This window comes from Myxine glutinosa, chromosome 3 (assembly GCF_964187855.1).
Source record: "Myxine glutinosa chromosome 3, kmMyxGlut1.1, whole genome shotgun sequence".
Taxonomy (NCBI): domain Eukaryota; kingdom Metazoa; phylum Chordata; class Myxini; order Myxiniformes; family Myxinidae; genus Myxine; species Myxine glutinosa.
The window spans coordinates 45,132,010-45,149,725 of NC_136263.1; the positions used below are offsets into that span (position 1 = coordinate 45,132,010).

The 17,716-nt window shown below is 42.7% G+C and overlaps 1 protein-coding gene across 1 annotated transcript in view; it reads right to left on the reverse strand.

Annotated features, from left to right (window-relative positions):
- Positions 1–17,716, reverse strand: part of LOC137423622 (uncharacterized) — a 207,820-nt gene that overhangs the window by 152,695 nt on the left and 37,409 nt on the right. Inside the window, exon 3 of the mRNA XM_078773960.1 lies at positions 15,465–15,589. Coding sequence (XP_078630086.1) covers positions 15,465–15,589 — 125 coding nt within the window. The remainder of the gene's footprint in view (positions 1–15,464; positions 15,590–17,716) is intronic.

Sequence of the window (17,716 nt, forward strand, 5' to 3'; positions counted from 1 at the left end):
ACTGCATGCTGCCCTGTTCAATGATTACTACACGCTGCCCTGTTCAATGATTACTACACGCTGCCCTGTTCAATGATTACTACATGCTGCCCTGTTCAATGATTACTACATGCTGCTCAGTTCAATGATGACTACATGCTGCCCTCTTCAATGATTACTACATGCTGCCCTGTTCAATGATTGCTACATGCTGCCCTTTTCAATGATTACTACACGCTGCCCTCTTCAATGATTACTACACGCTGCCCTGTTCAATGATTGCTACATGCTGCCCTCTTCAATGATTACTACACGCTGCCCTCTTCAATGATTACTACACGCTGCCCTGTTCAATGATTGCTACATGCTGCCCTCTTCAATGATTACTACATGCTGCCCTCTTCAATGATTACTACACGCTGCCCTGTTCAATGATTGCTACATGCTGCCCTCTTCAATGATTACTCCATGTTGCCCTGTTCAATGATTACTACATGCTGCCCTGTTCAATGATCACTACATGCTGCCCTGTTCAATGAGTACTACATGCTGCACTGTTCAATGAGTACTACATGTTGCCCTCTTCAATGATTACTCCATGATGCCCTGTTCAATGATTACTACATGTTGCCCTGTTCAATGATTACTACATGTTGCCCTGTTCAATGATTCTACATGTTGCCCTGTTCAATGATTACTCCATGTTGCCCTGTTCAATGATTACTACATGTTACCCTGTTCAATGATTACTACATGTTGCCCTGTTCAATGATTACTCCATGTTGCCCTGTTCAATGATTACTCCATGTTGCCCTGTTCAATGATTACTCCATGTTGCCGTGTTCAATGATTACTCCATGCTGCCCTGTTCAATGATTACTACATGCTGCCCTATTCAATGATTACTACATACTGACCTGTTCAATGATTACTCCATGCTGCCCTATTCAATGATCACTACATGCTGCCCTGTTCAATGATTACTCCATGCTGCCCTGTTCAATGATCACTACATGCTGCCCTGTTCAATGATCACTACATGCTGCCCTGTTCAATGATTACTACATGCTGCCCTGTTCAATGATTACTACATGCTGCCCTGTTCAATGATCACTACATGCTGCCCTGTTCAATGAGTACTACATGCTGCACTGTTCAATGAGTACTACATGATGCCCTGTTCAATGATTCTACATGCTGCCCTGTTCAATGATTACTAGATGTGCCCTCTTCAATGATTACTCCATGTTGCCCTGTTCAATGATTACTACATGTTGCCCTGTTCAATGATTACTACATGTTGCCCTGTTCAATGATTCTACATGTTGCCCTGTTCAATGATTACTACATGTTGCCCTGTTCAATGATTACTCCATGTTGCCCTGTTCAATGATTACTCCATGTTGCCCTGTTCAATGATTACTCCATGTTGCCGTGTTCAATGATTACTCCATGCTGCCCTGTTCAATGATTACTACATGCTGCCCTATTCAATGATTACTACATACTGACCTGTTCAATGATTACTCCATGCTGCCCTATTCAATGATCACTACATGCTGCCCTGTTCAATGATTGCTACATGCTGCCCTCTTCAATGATTACTACATGCTGCCCTCTTCAATGATTACTACACGCTGCCCTGTTCAATGATTGCTACATGCTGCCCTCTTCAATGATTACTCCATGTTGCCCTGTTCAATGATTACTACATGCTGCCCTGTTCAATGATTACTACATGCTGCCCTGTTCAATGATCACTACATGCTGCCCTGTTCAATGAGTACTACATGTTGCCCTGTTCAATGATTACTACATGTTGCCCTGTTCAATGATTCTACATGTTGCCCTGTTCAATGATTACTCCATGTTGCCCTGTTCAATGATTACTACATGTTACCCTGTTCAATGATTACTACATGTTGCCCTGTTCAATGATTACTCCATGTTGCCCTGTTCAATGATTACTCCATGTTGCCCTGTTCAATGATTACTCCATGTTGCCGTGTTCAATGATTACTCCATGCTGCCCTGTTCAATGATTACTACATGCTGCCCTGTTCAATGATCACTACATGCTGCCCTGTTCAATGAGTACTACATGCTGCACTGTTCAATGAGTACTACATGTTGCCCTGTTCAATGATTACTACATGTTGCCCTCTTCAATGATTACTACATGATGCCCTGTTCAATGATTCTACATGCTGCCCTGTTCAATGATTACTACATGTTGCCCTCTTCAATGATTACTCCATGTTGCCCTGTTCAATGATTACTACATGCTGCCCTGTTCAATGATTACTACATGCTGCCCTGTTCAATGATAACTACATGATGCCCTGTTCAATGATTACTACATGCTGCCCTCTTCAATGATTACTCCATGTTGCCCTCTTCAATGATTACTCCATGTTGCCCTGTTCAATGATTACTCCATGTTGCCCTGTTCAATGATTACTCCATGTTGCCCTGTTCAATGACTACTCCATGTTGCCCTGTTCAATGATTACTACATGCTGCCCTGTTCAATGATTACTACATGCTGCCCTCTTCAATGATTACCACATGCTGCCCTGTTCAATGATTACTACATGCTGCCCTGTTCAGTGATTACTACATGCTGCCCTGTTCAGTGATTACTACATGCTGCCCTGTTCAATGATGACTACATGCTGCCCTGTTCAATGATTACTACATGCTGCCCTCTTCAATGATTACTCCATGTTGCCCTGTTCAATGATTACTCAATGTTGCCCTGTTCAATGATTACTCCATGTTGCCCTGTTCAATGATTACTACATGCTGAGCTGTTCAATGATTACTACATGCTGCCCTCTTCAATGATTACTCCATGTTGCCCTGTTCAATGATTGCTACATGCTGCCCTGTTCAATGAGTACTACATGCTGCACTGTTCAATGAGTACTACATGTTGCCCTCTTCAATGATTACTACATGTTGCCCTCTTCAATGATTACTACATGTTGCCCTGTTCAATGATTACTACATGTTGCCCTGTTCAATGATTACTACATGTTGCCCTGTTCAATGATTCTACATGTTGCCCTGTTCAATGATTACTTCATGCTGCCCTGTTCAATGATTCTACATGTTGCCCTGTTCAATGATTACTCCTTGTTGCCCTGTTCAATGATTACTCCATGTTGCCCTGTTCAATGATTACTCCTTGTTGCCCTGTTCAATGATTACTCCATGTTGCCCTGTTCAATGATTACTACATGTTGCCCTGTTCAATGATTACTACATGTTGCCCTGTTCAATGATTCTACATGTTGCCCTGTTCAATGATTACTTCATGCTGCCCTGTTCAATGATTCTACATGTTGCCCTGTTCAATGATTACTCCTTGTTGCCCTGTTCAATGATTACTCCATGTTGCCCTGTTCAATGATTCTACATGCTGCCCTCTTCAATGATTACTCCATGTTGCCCTGTTCAATGATTACTCCTTGTTGCCCTGTTCAATGATTACTCCATGTTGCCCTGTTCAATGATTACTCCTTGTTGCCCTGTTCAATGATTACTCCATGTTGCCCTGTTCAATGATTACTACATGATGCCCTGTTCAATGATTACTACATGCTGCCCATTCCAATGATTACTCCATGTTGCCCTCTTCAATGATTACTCCATGTTGCCCTGTTCAATGATTAGTCCATGTTGCCCTGTTCAATGATTACTCCATGTTGCCCTGTTCAATGATTACTCCATGTTGCCCTGTTCAATGATTACTCCTTGTTGCCCTGTTCAATGATTACTCCATGTTGCCCTGTTCAATGATTACTCCATGTTGCCCTGTTCAATGATTACTCCTTGTTGCCCTGTTCAATGATTACTCCATGTTGCCCTGTTCAATGATTACTACATGATGCCCTGTTCAATGATTACTACATGCTGCCCATTCCAATGATTACTCCATGTTGCCCTCTTCAATGATTACTCCATGTTGCCCTGTTCAATGATTACTCCATGTTGCCCTGTTCAATGATTACTCCATGTTGCCCTGTTCAATGATTACTCCATGTTGCCCTGTTCAATGATTACTACATGCTGCCCTGTTCAATGATTACGACATGCTACATGCTGCCCACCCTCTGCATGATCCATGCATGATTACTACATGCTGCCCACCCTCTTCAATGATAACTACATGTTGCCCTGTTCAATGATTACTACATGCTGCCCTCTTCAATGATTACTCCATGTTGCCCTGTTCAATGATTACTCTATGTTGCCCTGTTCAATGATTACTCCATGTTGCCCTGTTAAATGATTTCTACATGCTGCCCTCTTCAATGATTACTCCATGTTGCCCTGTTCAATGATTACTCTACGTTGCCCTGTTCAATGATTACTCCATGTTGCCCTGTTAAATGATTACTACATGCTGCCCTGTTCAATGATTACTACATGCTGCCCATTCCAATGATTACTCCATGTTGCCCTCTTCAATGATTACTCCATGTTGCCCTGTTCAATGATTACTACATGTTGCCCTGTTCAATGATTACTACATGTTGCCCTGTTCAATGATTACTACATGCTGCCCTGTTCAGTGATTACTACATGCTGCCCTGTTCAATGATAACTACATGCTGCCCTGTTCAATGATGACTACATGCTGCCCTGTTCAATGATTACTACATGCTGCCCTCTTCAATGATTACTCCATGTTGCCCTGTTCAATGATTACTCAATGTTGCCCTGTTCAATGATTACTACATGCTGCCCTGTTCAATGATTACTACATGCGGCCCTGTTCAATGATTACTATATGCTGCCCTCTTCAATGATTACTACATGCTGAGCTGTTCAATGATTACTACATGCTGCCCTCTTCAATGATCACTACATGCTGCCCTGTTCAATGAGTACTACATGCTGCACTGTTCAATGAGTACTACATGATGCCCTGTTCAATGATTCTACATGCTGCCCTGTTCAATGATTACTACATGTTGCCCGCTTCAATGATTACTCCATGTTGCCCTGTTCACTGATTACTACATGTTGCCCTGTTCAATGATTACTACATGTTGCCCTGTTCAATGATTCTACATGTTGCCCTGTTCAATGATTACTCCATGTTGCCCTGTTCAATGATTACTACATGTTGCCCTGTTCAATGATTACTACATGTTGCCCTGTTCAATGATTACTACATGTTGCCCTGTTCAATGATTCTACATGTTGCCCTGTTCAATGATTACTACATGCTGCCCTGTTCAATGATTACTACATGCTGCCCTCTTCAATGATTACTACATGTTGCCCTGTTCAATGATTGCTACATGCTGCCCTCTTCAATGATTACTACATGTTGCCCTGTTCAATGATTGCTACATGCTGCCCTGTTCAATGATTACGACATGCTGCCCTCTTCAATGATTACTCCATGTTGCCCTGTTCAATGATTACTCCATGTTGCCCTGTTCAATGATTACTCCATGCTGCCCTGTTCAATGATTGCGACATGTTGCCCTGTTCAATGATTGCTACATGCTGCCCTCTTCAATGATGACTCCATGTTGCCCTGTTCAATGATTACTACATGTTGCCCTGTTCAATGATTACTACATGCTGCCCTCTTCAATGATTACTACATGTTGCCCTGTTCAATGATTGCTACATGCTGCCCTGTTCAATGATTACTACATGCTGCCCTCTTCAATGATTACTACATGTTGCCCTGTTCAATGATTACTACATGCTGCCCTGTTCAATGATTACTACATACTGACCTGTTCAATGATTACTACATGCTGCCCTGTTCAATGATTACTCCATGTTGCCCTATTCAATGATCACTACATGCTGCCCTGTTCAATGATTACTCCATGCTGCCCTGTTCAATGATTACTACATACTGACCTGTTCAATGATTACTACATGCTGCCCTATTCAATGATTACTACATACTGACCTGTTCAATGATTACTCCATGCTGCCCTGTTCAATGATTACTACATACTGACCTGTTCAATGATTACTCCATGCTGCCCTATTCAATGATCACTACATGCTGCCCTGTTCAATGAGTACTACATGCTGCACTGTTCAATGAGTACTACATGGTGCCCTGTTCAATGATTACTACATGTTGCCCTCTTCAATGATTACTCCATGATGCCCTGTTCAATGATTACTACATGTTGCCCTGTTCAATGATTACTACATGTTGCCCTGTTCAATGATTACTACATGTTGCCCTGTTCAATGATTACTACATGTTGCCCTGTTCAATGATTACTACATGTTGCCCTGTTCAATGATTCTACATGTTGCCCTGTTCAATGATTACTCCTTGTTGCCCTGTTCAATGATTACTCCATGCTGCCCTCTTCAATGATTCCTCCATGTTGCCCTGTTCAATGATTACTCCTTGTTGCCCTGTTCAATGATTACTCCATGTTGCCCTGTTCAATGATTACTACATGATGCCCTGTTCAATGATTACTACATGCTGCCCATTCCAATGATTACTCCATGTTGCCCTCTTCAATGATTACTCCATGTTGCCCTGTTCAATGATTACTCCATGTTGCCCTGTTCAATGATTACTCCATGTTGCCCTGTTCAATGATTACTCCATGTTGCCCTGTTCAATGATTACTACATGCTGCCCTCTTCAATGATTACTCCATGTTGCCCTGTTCAATGATTACTACATGTTGCCCTGTTCAATGATTCTACATGTTGCCCTGTTCAATGATTACTCCATGTTGCCCTGTTCAATGATTCTACATGTTGCCCTGTTCAATGATTCTACATGTTGCCCTGTTCAATGATTCTACATGTTGCCCTGTTCAATGATTACTCCTTGTTGCCCTGTTCAATGATTACTCCATGTTGCCCTGTTCAATGATTACTCCTTGTTGCCCTGTTCAATGATTACTCCATGTTGCCCTGTTCAATGATTACTACATGTTGCCCTGTTCAATGATTACTACATGTTGCCCTGTTCAATGATTCTACATGTTGCCCTGTTCAATGATTACTTCATGCTGCCCTGTTCAATGATTCTACATGTTGCCCTGTTCAATGATTACTCCTTGTTGCCCTGTTCAATGATTACTCCATGTTGCCCTGTTCAATGATTCTACATGCTGCCCTCTTCAATGATTACTCCATGTTGCCCTGTTCAATGATTACTCCTTGTTGCCCTGTTCAATGATTACTCCATGTTGCCCTGTTCAATGATTACTCCTTGTTGCCCTGTTCAATGATTACTCCATGTTGCCCTGTTCAATGATTACTACATGATGCCCTGTTCAATGATTACTACATGCTGCCCATTCCAATGATTACTCCATGTTGCCCTCTTCAATGATTACTCCATGTTGCCCTGTTCAATGATTAGTCCATGTTGCCCTGTTCAATGATTACTCCATGTTGCCCTGTTCAATGATTACTCCATGTTGCCCTGTTCAATGATTACTCCTTGTTGCCCTGTTCAATGATTACTCCATGTTGCCCTGTTCAATGATTACTCCATGTTGCCCTGTTCAATGATTACTCCTTGTTGCCCTGTTCAATGATTACTCCATGTTGCCCTGTTCAATGATTACTACATGATGCCCTGTTCAATGATTACTACATGCTGCCCATTCCAATGATTACTCCATGTTGCCCTCTTCAATGATTACTCCATGTTGCCCTGTTCAATGATTACTCCATGTTGCCCTGTTCAATGATTACTCCATGTTGCCCTGTTCAATGATTACTCCATGTTGCCCTGTTCAATGATTACTACATGCTGCCCTGTTCAATGATTACGACATGCTACATGCTGCCCACCCTCTGCATGATCCATGCATGATTACTACATGCTGCCCACCCTCTTCAATGATAACTACATGTTGCCCTGTTCAATGATTACTACATGCTGCCCTCTTCAATGATTACTCCATGTTGCCCTGTTCAATGATTACTCTATGTTGCCCTGTTCAATGATTACTCCATGTTGCCCTGTTAAATGATTTCTACATGCTGCCCTCTTCAATGATTACTCCATGTTGCCCTGTTCAATGATTACTCTACGTTGCCCTGTTCAATGATTACTCCATGTTGCCCTGTTAAATGATTACTACATGCTGCCCTGTTCAATGATTACTACATGCTGCCCATTCCAATGATTACTCCATGTTGCCCTCTTCAATGATTACTCCATGTTGCCCTGTTCAATGATTACTACATGTTGCCCTGTTCAATGATTACTACATGTTGCCCTGTTCAATGATTACTACATGCTGCCCTGTTCAGTGATTACTACATGCTGCCCTGTTCAATGATAACTACATGCTGCCCTGTTCAATGATGACTACATGCTGCCCTGTTCAATGATTACTACATGCTGCCCTCTTCAATGATTACTCCATGTTGCCCTGTTCAATGATTACTCAATGTTGCCCTGTTCAATGATTACTACATGCTGCCCTGTTCAATGATTACTACATGCGGCCCTGTTCAATGATTACTATATGCTGCCCTCTTCAATGATTACTACATGCTGAGCTGTTCAATGATTACTACATGCTGCCCTCTTCAATGATCACTACATGCTGCCCTGTTCAATGAGTACTACATGCTGCACTGTTCAATGAGTACTACATGATGCCCTGTTCAATGATTCTACATGCTGCCCTGTTCAATGATTACTACATGTTGCCCGCTTCAATGATTACTCCATGTTGCCCTGTTCACTGATTACTACATGTTGCCCTGTTCAATGATTACTACATGTTGCCCTGTTCAATGATTCTACATGTTGCCCTGTTCAATGATTACTCCATGTTGCCCTGTTCAATGATTACTACATGTTGCCCTGTTCAATGATTACTACATGTTGCCCTGTTCAATGATTACTACATGTTGCCCTGTTCAATGATTCTACATGTTGCCCTGTTCAATGATTACTACATGCTGCCCTGTTCAATGATTACTACATGCTGCCCTCTTCAATGATTACTACATGTTGCCCTGTTCAATGATTGCTACATGCTGCCCTCTTCAATGATTACTACATGTTGCCCTGTTCAATGATTGCTACATGCTGCCCTGTTCAATGATTACGACATGCTGCCCTCTTCAATGATTACTCCATGTTGCCCTGTTCAATGATTACTCCATGTTGCCCTGTTCAATGATTACTCCATGCTGCCCTGTTCAATGATTGCGACATGTTGCCCTGTTCAATGATTGCTACATGCTGCCCTCTTCAATGATGACTCCATGTTGCCCTGTTCAATGATTACTACATGTTGCCCTGTTCAATGATTACTACATGCTGCCCTCTTCAATGATTACTACATGTTGCCCTGTTCAATGATTGCTACATGCTGCCCTGTTCAATGATTACTACATGCTGCCCTCTTCAATGATTACTACATGTTGCCCTGTTCAATGATTACTACATGCTGCCCTGTTCAATGATTACTACATGCTGCCCTGTTCAATGATTACTCCATGTTGCCCTATTCAATGATCACTACATGCTGCCCTGTTCAATGATTACTCCATGCTGCCCTGTTCAATGATTACTACATACTGACCTGTTCAATGATTACTACATGCTGCCCTATTCAATGATTACTACATACTGACCTGTTCAATGATTACTCCATGCTGCCCTGTTCAATGATTACTACATACTGACCTGTTCAATGATTACTCCATGCTGCCCTATTCAATGATCACTACATGCTGCCCTGTTCAATGAGTACTACATGCTGCACTGTTCAATGAGTACTACATGGTGCCCTGTTCAATGATTACTACATGTTGCCCTCTTCAATGATTACTCCATGATGCCCTGTTCAATGATTACTACATGTTGCCCTGTTCAATGATTACTACATGTTGCCCTGTTCAATGATTACTACATGTTGCCCTGTTCAATGATTACTACATGTTGCCCTGTTCAATGATTCTACATGTTGCCCTGTTCAATGATTACTCCTTGTTGCCCTGTTCAATGATTACTCCATGCTGCCCTCTTCAATGATTCCTCCATGTTGCCCTGTTCAATGATTACTCCTTGTTGCCCTGTTCAATGATTACTCCATGTTGCCCTGTTCAATGATTACTACATGATGCCCTGTTCAACGATTACTACATGCTGCCCATTCCAATGATTACTCCATGTTGCCCTCTTCAATGATTACTCCATGTTGCCCTGTTCAATGATTACTCCATGTTGCCCTGTTCAATGATTACTCCATGTTGCCCTGTTCAATGATTACTCCATGTTGCCCTGTTCAATGATTACTACATGCTGCCCTCTTCAATGATTACTCCATGTTGCCCTGTTCAATGATTACTACATGTTGCCCTGTTCAATGATTCTACATGTTGCCCTGTTCAATGATTACTCCATGTTGCCCTGTTCAATGATTCTACATGTTGCCCTGTTCAATGATTCTACATGTTGCCCTGTTCAATGATTCTACATGTTGCCCTGTTCAATGATTCTACATGTTGCCCTGTTCAATGATTCTACATGTTGCCCTGTTCAATGATTCTACATGTTGCCCTGTTCAATGATTCTACATGTTGCCCTGTTCAATGATTCTACATGTTGCCCTGTTCAATGATTCTACATGTTGCCCTGTTCAATGATTCTACATGTTACCCTGTTCAATGATAACTACATGCTGCCCTCTTCAATGATTACTCCATGTTGCCCTGTTCAATGATTACTCCATGTTGCCCTGTTCAATGATTACTCCATGTTGCCTTGTTCAATGATTACTACATGCTGCCCTGTTCAATGATTACTACATGCTGCCCTCTTCAATGATTACTCCATGTTGCCCTGTTCAATGATTACTCTATGTTGCCCTGTTCAGTGATTACTCCATGTTGCCCTGTTAAATGATTTCTACATGCTGCCCTCTTCAATGATGACTCCATGTTGCCCTGTTCAATGATTACTCTACGTTGCCCTGTTCAATGATTACTCCATGTTGCCCTGTTAAATGATTACTACATGCTGCCCTCTTCAATGATTACTACATGCTGCCCTCTTCAATGATTACTCCATGTTGCCCTGTTCAATGATTACTCTACGTTGCCCTGTTCAATGATTACTCCATGTTGCCCTGTTAAATGATTACTACATGCTGCCCTCTTCAACGATTACTCCATGCTGCCCTCTTCAATGATGACGACATGCTGCCCTCTTCAATGATTACTACATGCTGCCCTCTTCAATGATTACTACATGCTGCCCTGTTCAATGATTACTCCATGTTGCCCTGTTCAATGATTACCCCATGTTGCCCTGTTCAATGATTACTCCACGTTGCCCTGTTCAATGATTACTACATGCTGCCCTCTTCAATGATTACTACATGCTGCCCTGTTCAATGATTACTCCATGTTGCCCTGTTCAATGATTACTCCATGTTGCCCTGTTCAATGATTACCCCATGTTGCCCTGTTCAATGATTACTCCATGTTGCCCTGTTCAATGATTACTCCATGTTGCCCTGTTAAATGATTACTACATGCTGCCCTCTTCAATGATTACTACATGCTGCCCTCTTCAATGATTACTCCATGTTGCCCTGTTCAATGATTACTCTACGTTGCCCTGTTCAATGATTACTCCATGTTGCCCTGTTAAATGATTACTACATGCTGCCCTCTTCAAATGATTACTACATGCTGCCCTCTTCAATGATTACTACATGCTGCCCTGTTCAATGATTACTCCATGTTGCCCTGTTCAATGATTACCCCATGTTGCCCTGTTCAATGATTACTCCACGTTGCCCTGTTCAATGATTACTCCACGTTGCCCTGTTCAATGATTACTACATGCTGCCCTCTTCAATGATTACTACATGCTGCCCTGTTCAATGATTACTCCATGTTGCCCTGTTCAATGATTACTCCATGTTGCCCTGTTCAATGATTACCCCATGTTGCCCTGTTCAATGATTACTCCATGTTGCCCTGTTCAATGATTACTCCATGTTGCCCTGTTCAATGATTACTACATGCTGCCCTCTTCAATGATTACTACATGCTGCCCTGTTCAATGATTACTACATGCTGCCTTGTTCAATGATTACTACATGCTGCCTTGTTCAATGAGTACTACATGCTGCCCTGTTCAATGAGTACTACATGCTGCACTGTTCAATGAGTACTACATGCTGCACTGTTCAATGAGTACTACATGCTGCACTGTTCAATGATTACTACATGTTGCCCTGTTCAATGAGTACTACATGCTGCACTGTTCAATGATTACTACATGTTGCCCTGTTCAATGAGTACTACATGTTGCCCTGTTCAATGAGTACTACATGCTGCACTGTTCAATGATTACTACATGTTGCCCTGTTCAATGAGTACTACATGTTGCCCTGTTCAATGAGTACTACATGTTGCCCTGTTCAATGAGTACTACATGTTGCCCTGTTCAATGAGTACTACATGCTGCCCTGTTCAATGAGTACTACATGCTGCCCTGTTCAATGAGTACTACATGCTGCCCTGTTCAATGAGTACTACATGCTGCCCTGTTCAATGAGTACTACATGCTGCCCTGTTCAATGAGCACTACATGTTGCCCTGTTCAATGAGCACTACATGTTGCCCTGTTCAATGAGTACTACATGTTGCCCTGTTCAATGAGTACTACATGCTGCACTGTTCAATGAGTACTACATGTTGCACTGTTCAATGAGTATTACATGCTGCACTGTTCAATGAGTACTACATGCTGCACTGTCCAATGAGTACTACATGCTGCCCTGTTCAATGAGTACTACATGCTGCCCTGTTCAATGAGTACTACATGCTGCCCTGTTCAATGATTACTACATGTTGCCCTGTTCAATGATTACTACATGCTGCCCTGTTCAATGATTACTACATGCTGCCCAGTTCAATGATTACTACATGTTGCCCTGTTCAATGATTACTACATGCTGCCCTGTTCAATGATTACTACATGTTGCCCTGTTCAATGATTACTACATGCTGCCCTGTTCAATGATTACTACATGCTGCCCAGTTCAATGATTACTACATGCTGTCCTGTTCAATGATTACTACATGTTGCCCTGTTCAATGATTACTACATGCTGCCCTGTTCAATGATTACTACATGCTGCCCTGTTCAATGATTACTACATGCTGCCCTGTTCAATGATTACTACATGCTGCCCAGTTCAATGATTACTACATGCTGCCCAGTTCAATGATTACTACATGCTGCCCTGTTCAATGATTACTACATGCTGCCCTGTTCAATGATTACTACATGCTGCCCTGTTCAATGATTACTACATGCTGCCCTGTTCAATGATTACTACATGCTGCCCTGTTCAATGATTACTACATGCTGCCCTGTTCAATGATTACTACATGCTGCCATGTTCAATGATTACTACATGCTGCCCTGTTCAATGATTACTACATGCTGCCCTGTTCAATGATTACTACATGCTGCCCTGTTCAATGATTACTACATGCTGCCCTGTTCAATGATTACTACATGCTGCCCTGTTCAATGATTACTACATGCTGCCCTGTTCAATGATTACTACATGCTGCCATGTTCAATGATTACTACATGCTGCCCTGTTCAATGATTACTACATGCTGCCCTGTTCAATGATTACTACATGCTGCCCTGTTCAATGATTACTACATGCTGCCCTGTTCAATGATTACTACATGCTGCCCTGTTCAATGATTACTATATGCTGCCATGTTCAATGATTACTACATGCTGCCCAGTTCAATGATTCTACATGCTGCCCTGTTCAATGATTACTACTCCTATTGAGTCGTATAATAGTATAATACTCCTATTGAGCCTACAGGTTTTACCCCTAATACTCCTATTGAGCCGACATAGCCTGGTGTTGGCTTAGCGGTTAGGGTGCCGTCTTGGGATCCTCGGATCCTGGGTTCGAATCCCGGTCGATCGCTGAATTAACACCAGGGGGGTTGCCATAATACTCCATAATTCGCCTACAGGTTTCAGCCGTAATACTCCTATTGAGTCTACAGGTTTTAGTCCTGCACAGGTGATGATGGGTCGGAGGTTGAAGACAACGATGCCGACCTTGTCGCAGAATCTCCATCCGAAAGAGTGGTTGGCTTTGTGTGGTTAACGATCGGTTAATGATCCACTGCAAAGTGGTTTTAATCGAAGGTCATAATGGGCTACAATGACATCACACATGCTCACCGACCTCCCACCCCCACCCCCTGCTCTCACCATTCCTCCATCTGCTCACCGACCTCCCACATCCTCCCACTTCCTCCCCTCCCTAACTGCTTACCCCCTCCCCTCACTCCTTACCCCCTCCCCTCACTCCTTACCCCCTCCCCTCACTCCTCACTCCTCCCCTCACTCCTTACCTCCTCCCCTCACTCCTTACCTCCTCCCCTCACTCCTTACCTCCTCCTCTCACTCCTTACCTCCTTACCTCCTCCCCTCACTCTTTACCTCCTTACCTCCTCCCCTCACTCTTTACCTCCTTACCTCCTCCCCTCACTCCTTACCTCCTTACCTCCTTACCTCCTCCCCTCACTCCTTACCTCCTCCCCTCACTCCTTACCTCCTCCCCTCACTCCTTACCTCCTCCCCTCCTCCGTGCCATGGCATGGTACCAACATTGTTAAATGTTCGATGATAAAGGTACCATACGTCATTGTACCTGCTTTAACAATTGTAACAAAACCATTATTATCCCAGGAGTGTAATTACCGTTTCTAAAACGTTTCATTTAAAGTTATTTACATTTATCTGCACGAGCGGGTGTTTGATTGATTGATTGTGTCCAATTGATTGTTTGTTTGTTTTTAATCTGAGATTAGAAACTTCGATCAACAGACAAATAAACATTCACAGAGAGTTTATTCAAAGTTCAACTCCATGTGTGTCCATGTGTGTCCATGTTTGTCCATGTGTATCCATGTGTGTCCGTGTGTGTGTGTGTGTGTGTGTGTGTGTGTGTGTGTGTGTGTGTGTGTGTGTGTGTGTGTGTGTGTGTGTGTGTTAATGTGTGTTCATGTCTGTGCATGTTTTTGCATGTTTGTCCAATTGGGTCCATGTTTGTGCATGTGTGTCCATGTTTTTCCAAGTGGATCCATGTGTGTCCAGGTTTGTCCAAAAGAGAGTCCAAGTGTGTCCAAGTTTGCCCAAATGTGTCATCTTCTGAGTGTAACTACACAGTCCCCTCTGCTGCACATCACCTGTACTCATGCTAGGTGTAGTTAATAGGTACTCAACAACATGCAGGTAAAGGGTGTAAAAGTAGTGTAAATTATGTTTTTTAAAAAAAGGTTGATATTGCACAATATGTATAAGAATATTATGTTGTACCACAGTATTGATCATGGTACATTATACAAACCAATCACACAGTGAGAGAAACGACAGAGTGAACACGAGGTGTAAGGAATGAATGAATGAATGAATGATGAGTTCCCACCTGCTGTTCCTTCGTCTGCCATGACATTCCCTGCAGCATCTGCAATGAGCTTGGGTTTTGAAAGCAGCTCTAGGTGAATATCCAATAATTTCTGCAATGGTGGTACGTAATGCTCCACATCGAACCTACAGGAAGAGTAAATCAGTGTTAATGAACACACGAAACTCACTAAATATACTCACCGAATGGGATGATTACACGAATCATATAAATGTTTCATTTGATAAATATATTTTGATTATAAAATAAACATTTGTGAGAGAAACAACTTAAACCCAAAATTACCGCATTTACTGCACGAAGTTAGAAAGGGATTTAGATGAGAATCAAATAAACCGGATAAATCGAAACAACGGGATAAACTGGAACAACGGGATAAACTGGAACAACGGGATAAACTGGAACAACGGCAAAAACTGGAACAACGGGAAAAACTGGAACAACGGCAAAAACTGGAACAACGGGAAAAACTGGACCAACGGGATAAACTGGAACAACGGGATAAACTGGAACAACGGGATAAACTGGAACAACGGGATAAACTGGAACAACGGGATAAACTGGAACAACGGGATAATCTGGAACAACGGGATAAACTGGACCAACGGGATAAACTGGAACAACGGGATAAACTGGAACAACGGGATAAACTGGACCAACGGGATAAACTGGAACAACGGGATAAACTGGACCAACGGTATAAACTGGAACAACGGGATAAACTGGAACAACGGGATAAACTGGACCAACGGGATAAACTGGAACAACGGGATAAACTGGAACAACGGGATAAACTGGAACAACGGGATAAACTGGAACAACGGGATAATCTGGAACAACGGGATAAACTGGACCAACGGGATAAACTGGAACAACGGGATAAACTGGACCAACGGGATAAACTGGAACAACGGGATAAACTGGAACAACGGGATAAACTGGAACAACGGGATAATCTGGAACAACGGGATAAACTGGAACAACGGGAAAAACTGGACCAACGGGATAAACTGGAACAAAGGGATAAACTGGAACAACGGGATAAACTGGAACAACGGGATAAACTGGAACAACGGGATAAACTGGAACAACGGGATAAACTGGAACAACGGGATAAACTGGAACAACGGGATAAACTGGAACAACGGGATAATCTGGAACAACGGGATAAACTGGAACAACGGGATAAACTGGAACAACGGGATAAACTGGAACAACGGGAAAAACTGGACCAACGGGATAAACTGGAACAACGGGATAAACTGGAACAACGGGATAAACTGGAACAACGGGATAAACTGGAACAACGGGATAAACTGGAACAACGGGATAATCTGGAACAACGGGATAAACTGGACCAACGGGATAAACTGGAACAACGGGATAAACTGGACCAACGGGATAAACTGGAACAACGGGATAAACTGGACCAACGGTATAAACTGGAACAACGGGATAAACTGGAACAACGGGATAAACTGGACCAACGGGATAAACTGGACCAACGGGATAAACTGGAACAACGGGATAAACTGGACCAACGGGCTAAACTGGAACAACGGGATAAACTGGACCAACGGGATAAACTGGAACAACGTGATAAACTGGAACAACGGGAAAAACTGGACCAACGGGATAAACTGCAACAACGGGATAAACTGGAACAACGGGATAAACTGGAACAACGGGATAAACTGGAACAACGGAATAAACTGGACCAACGGCATAAACTGGAACAACGGGATAAACTGGAACAACGGGATAAACTGGAACAACGGGATAAACTGGAACAACGGGGTAAACTGGAACAACGGGATAAACTGGCACAACGGGATAAACTGGAACAACGGGATAAACTGCAACAACGGGATAAACTGGAACAACGGGATAAACTGGAACAACGGGGTAAACTGGACCAACGGGATAAACTGGAACAGCGGGCTAAATTGGAACAACGGGATAAACTGTACCAACGGCATGAACTGGAACAACGGGATAAACTGGAACAACGGGGTAAACTGGACCAACGGGATAAACTGGAACAGCGGGCTAAATTGGAACAACGGGATAAACTGGACCAACGGGATAAACTGGAAGAGCGGGCTAAACTGGAACAACGGCATAAACTGGACCAACGGGCTAAACTGGACCAACGGGATAAACTGGAACAGCGGGCTAAACTGGAACAACGGGATAAACTGGACCAACGGAATAAACTGGACCAACGGAATAAACTGGAACAACTGGATAAA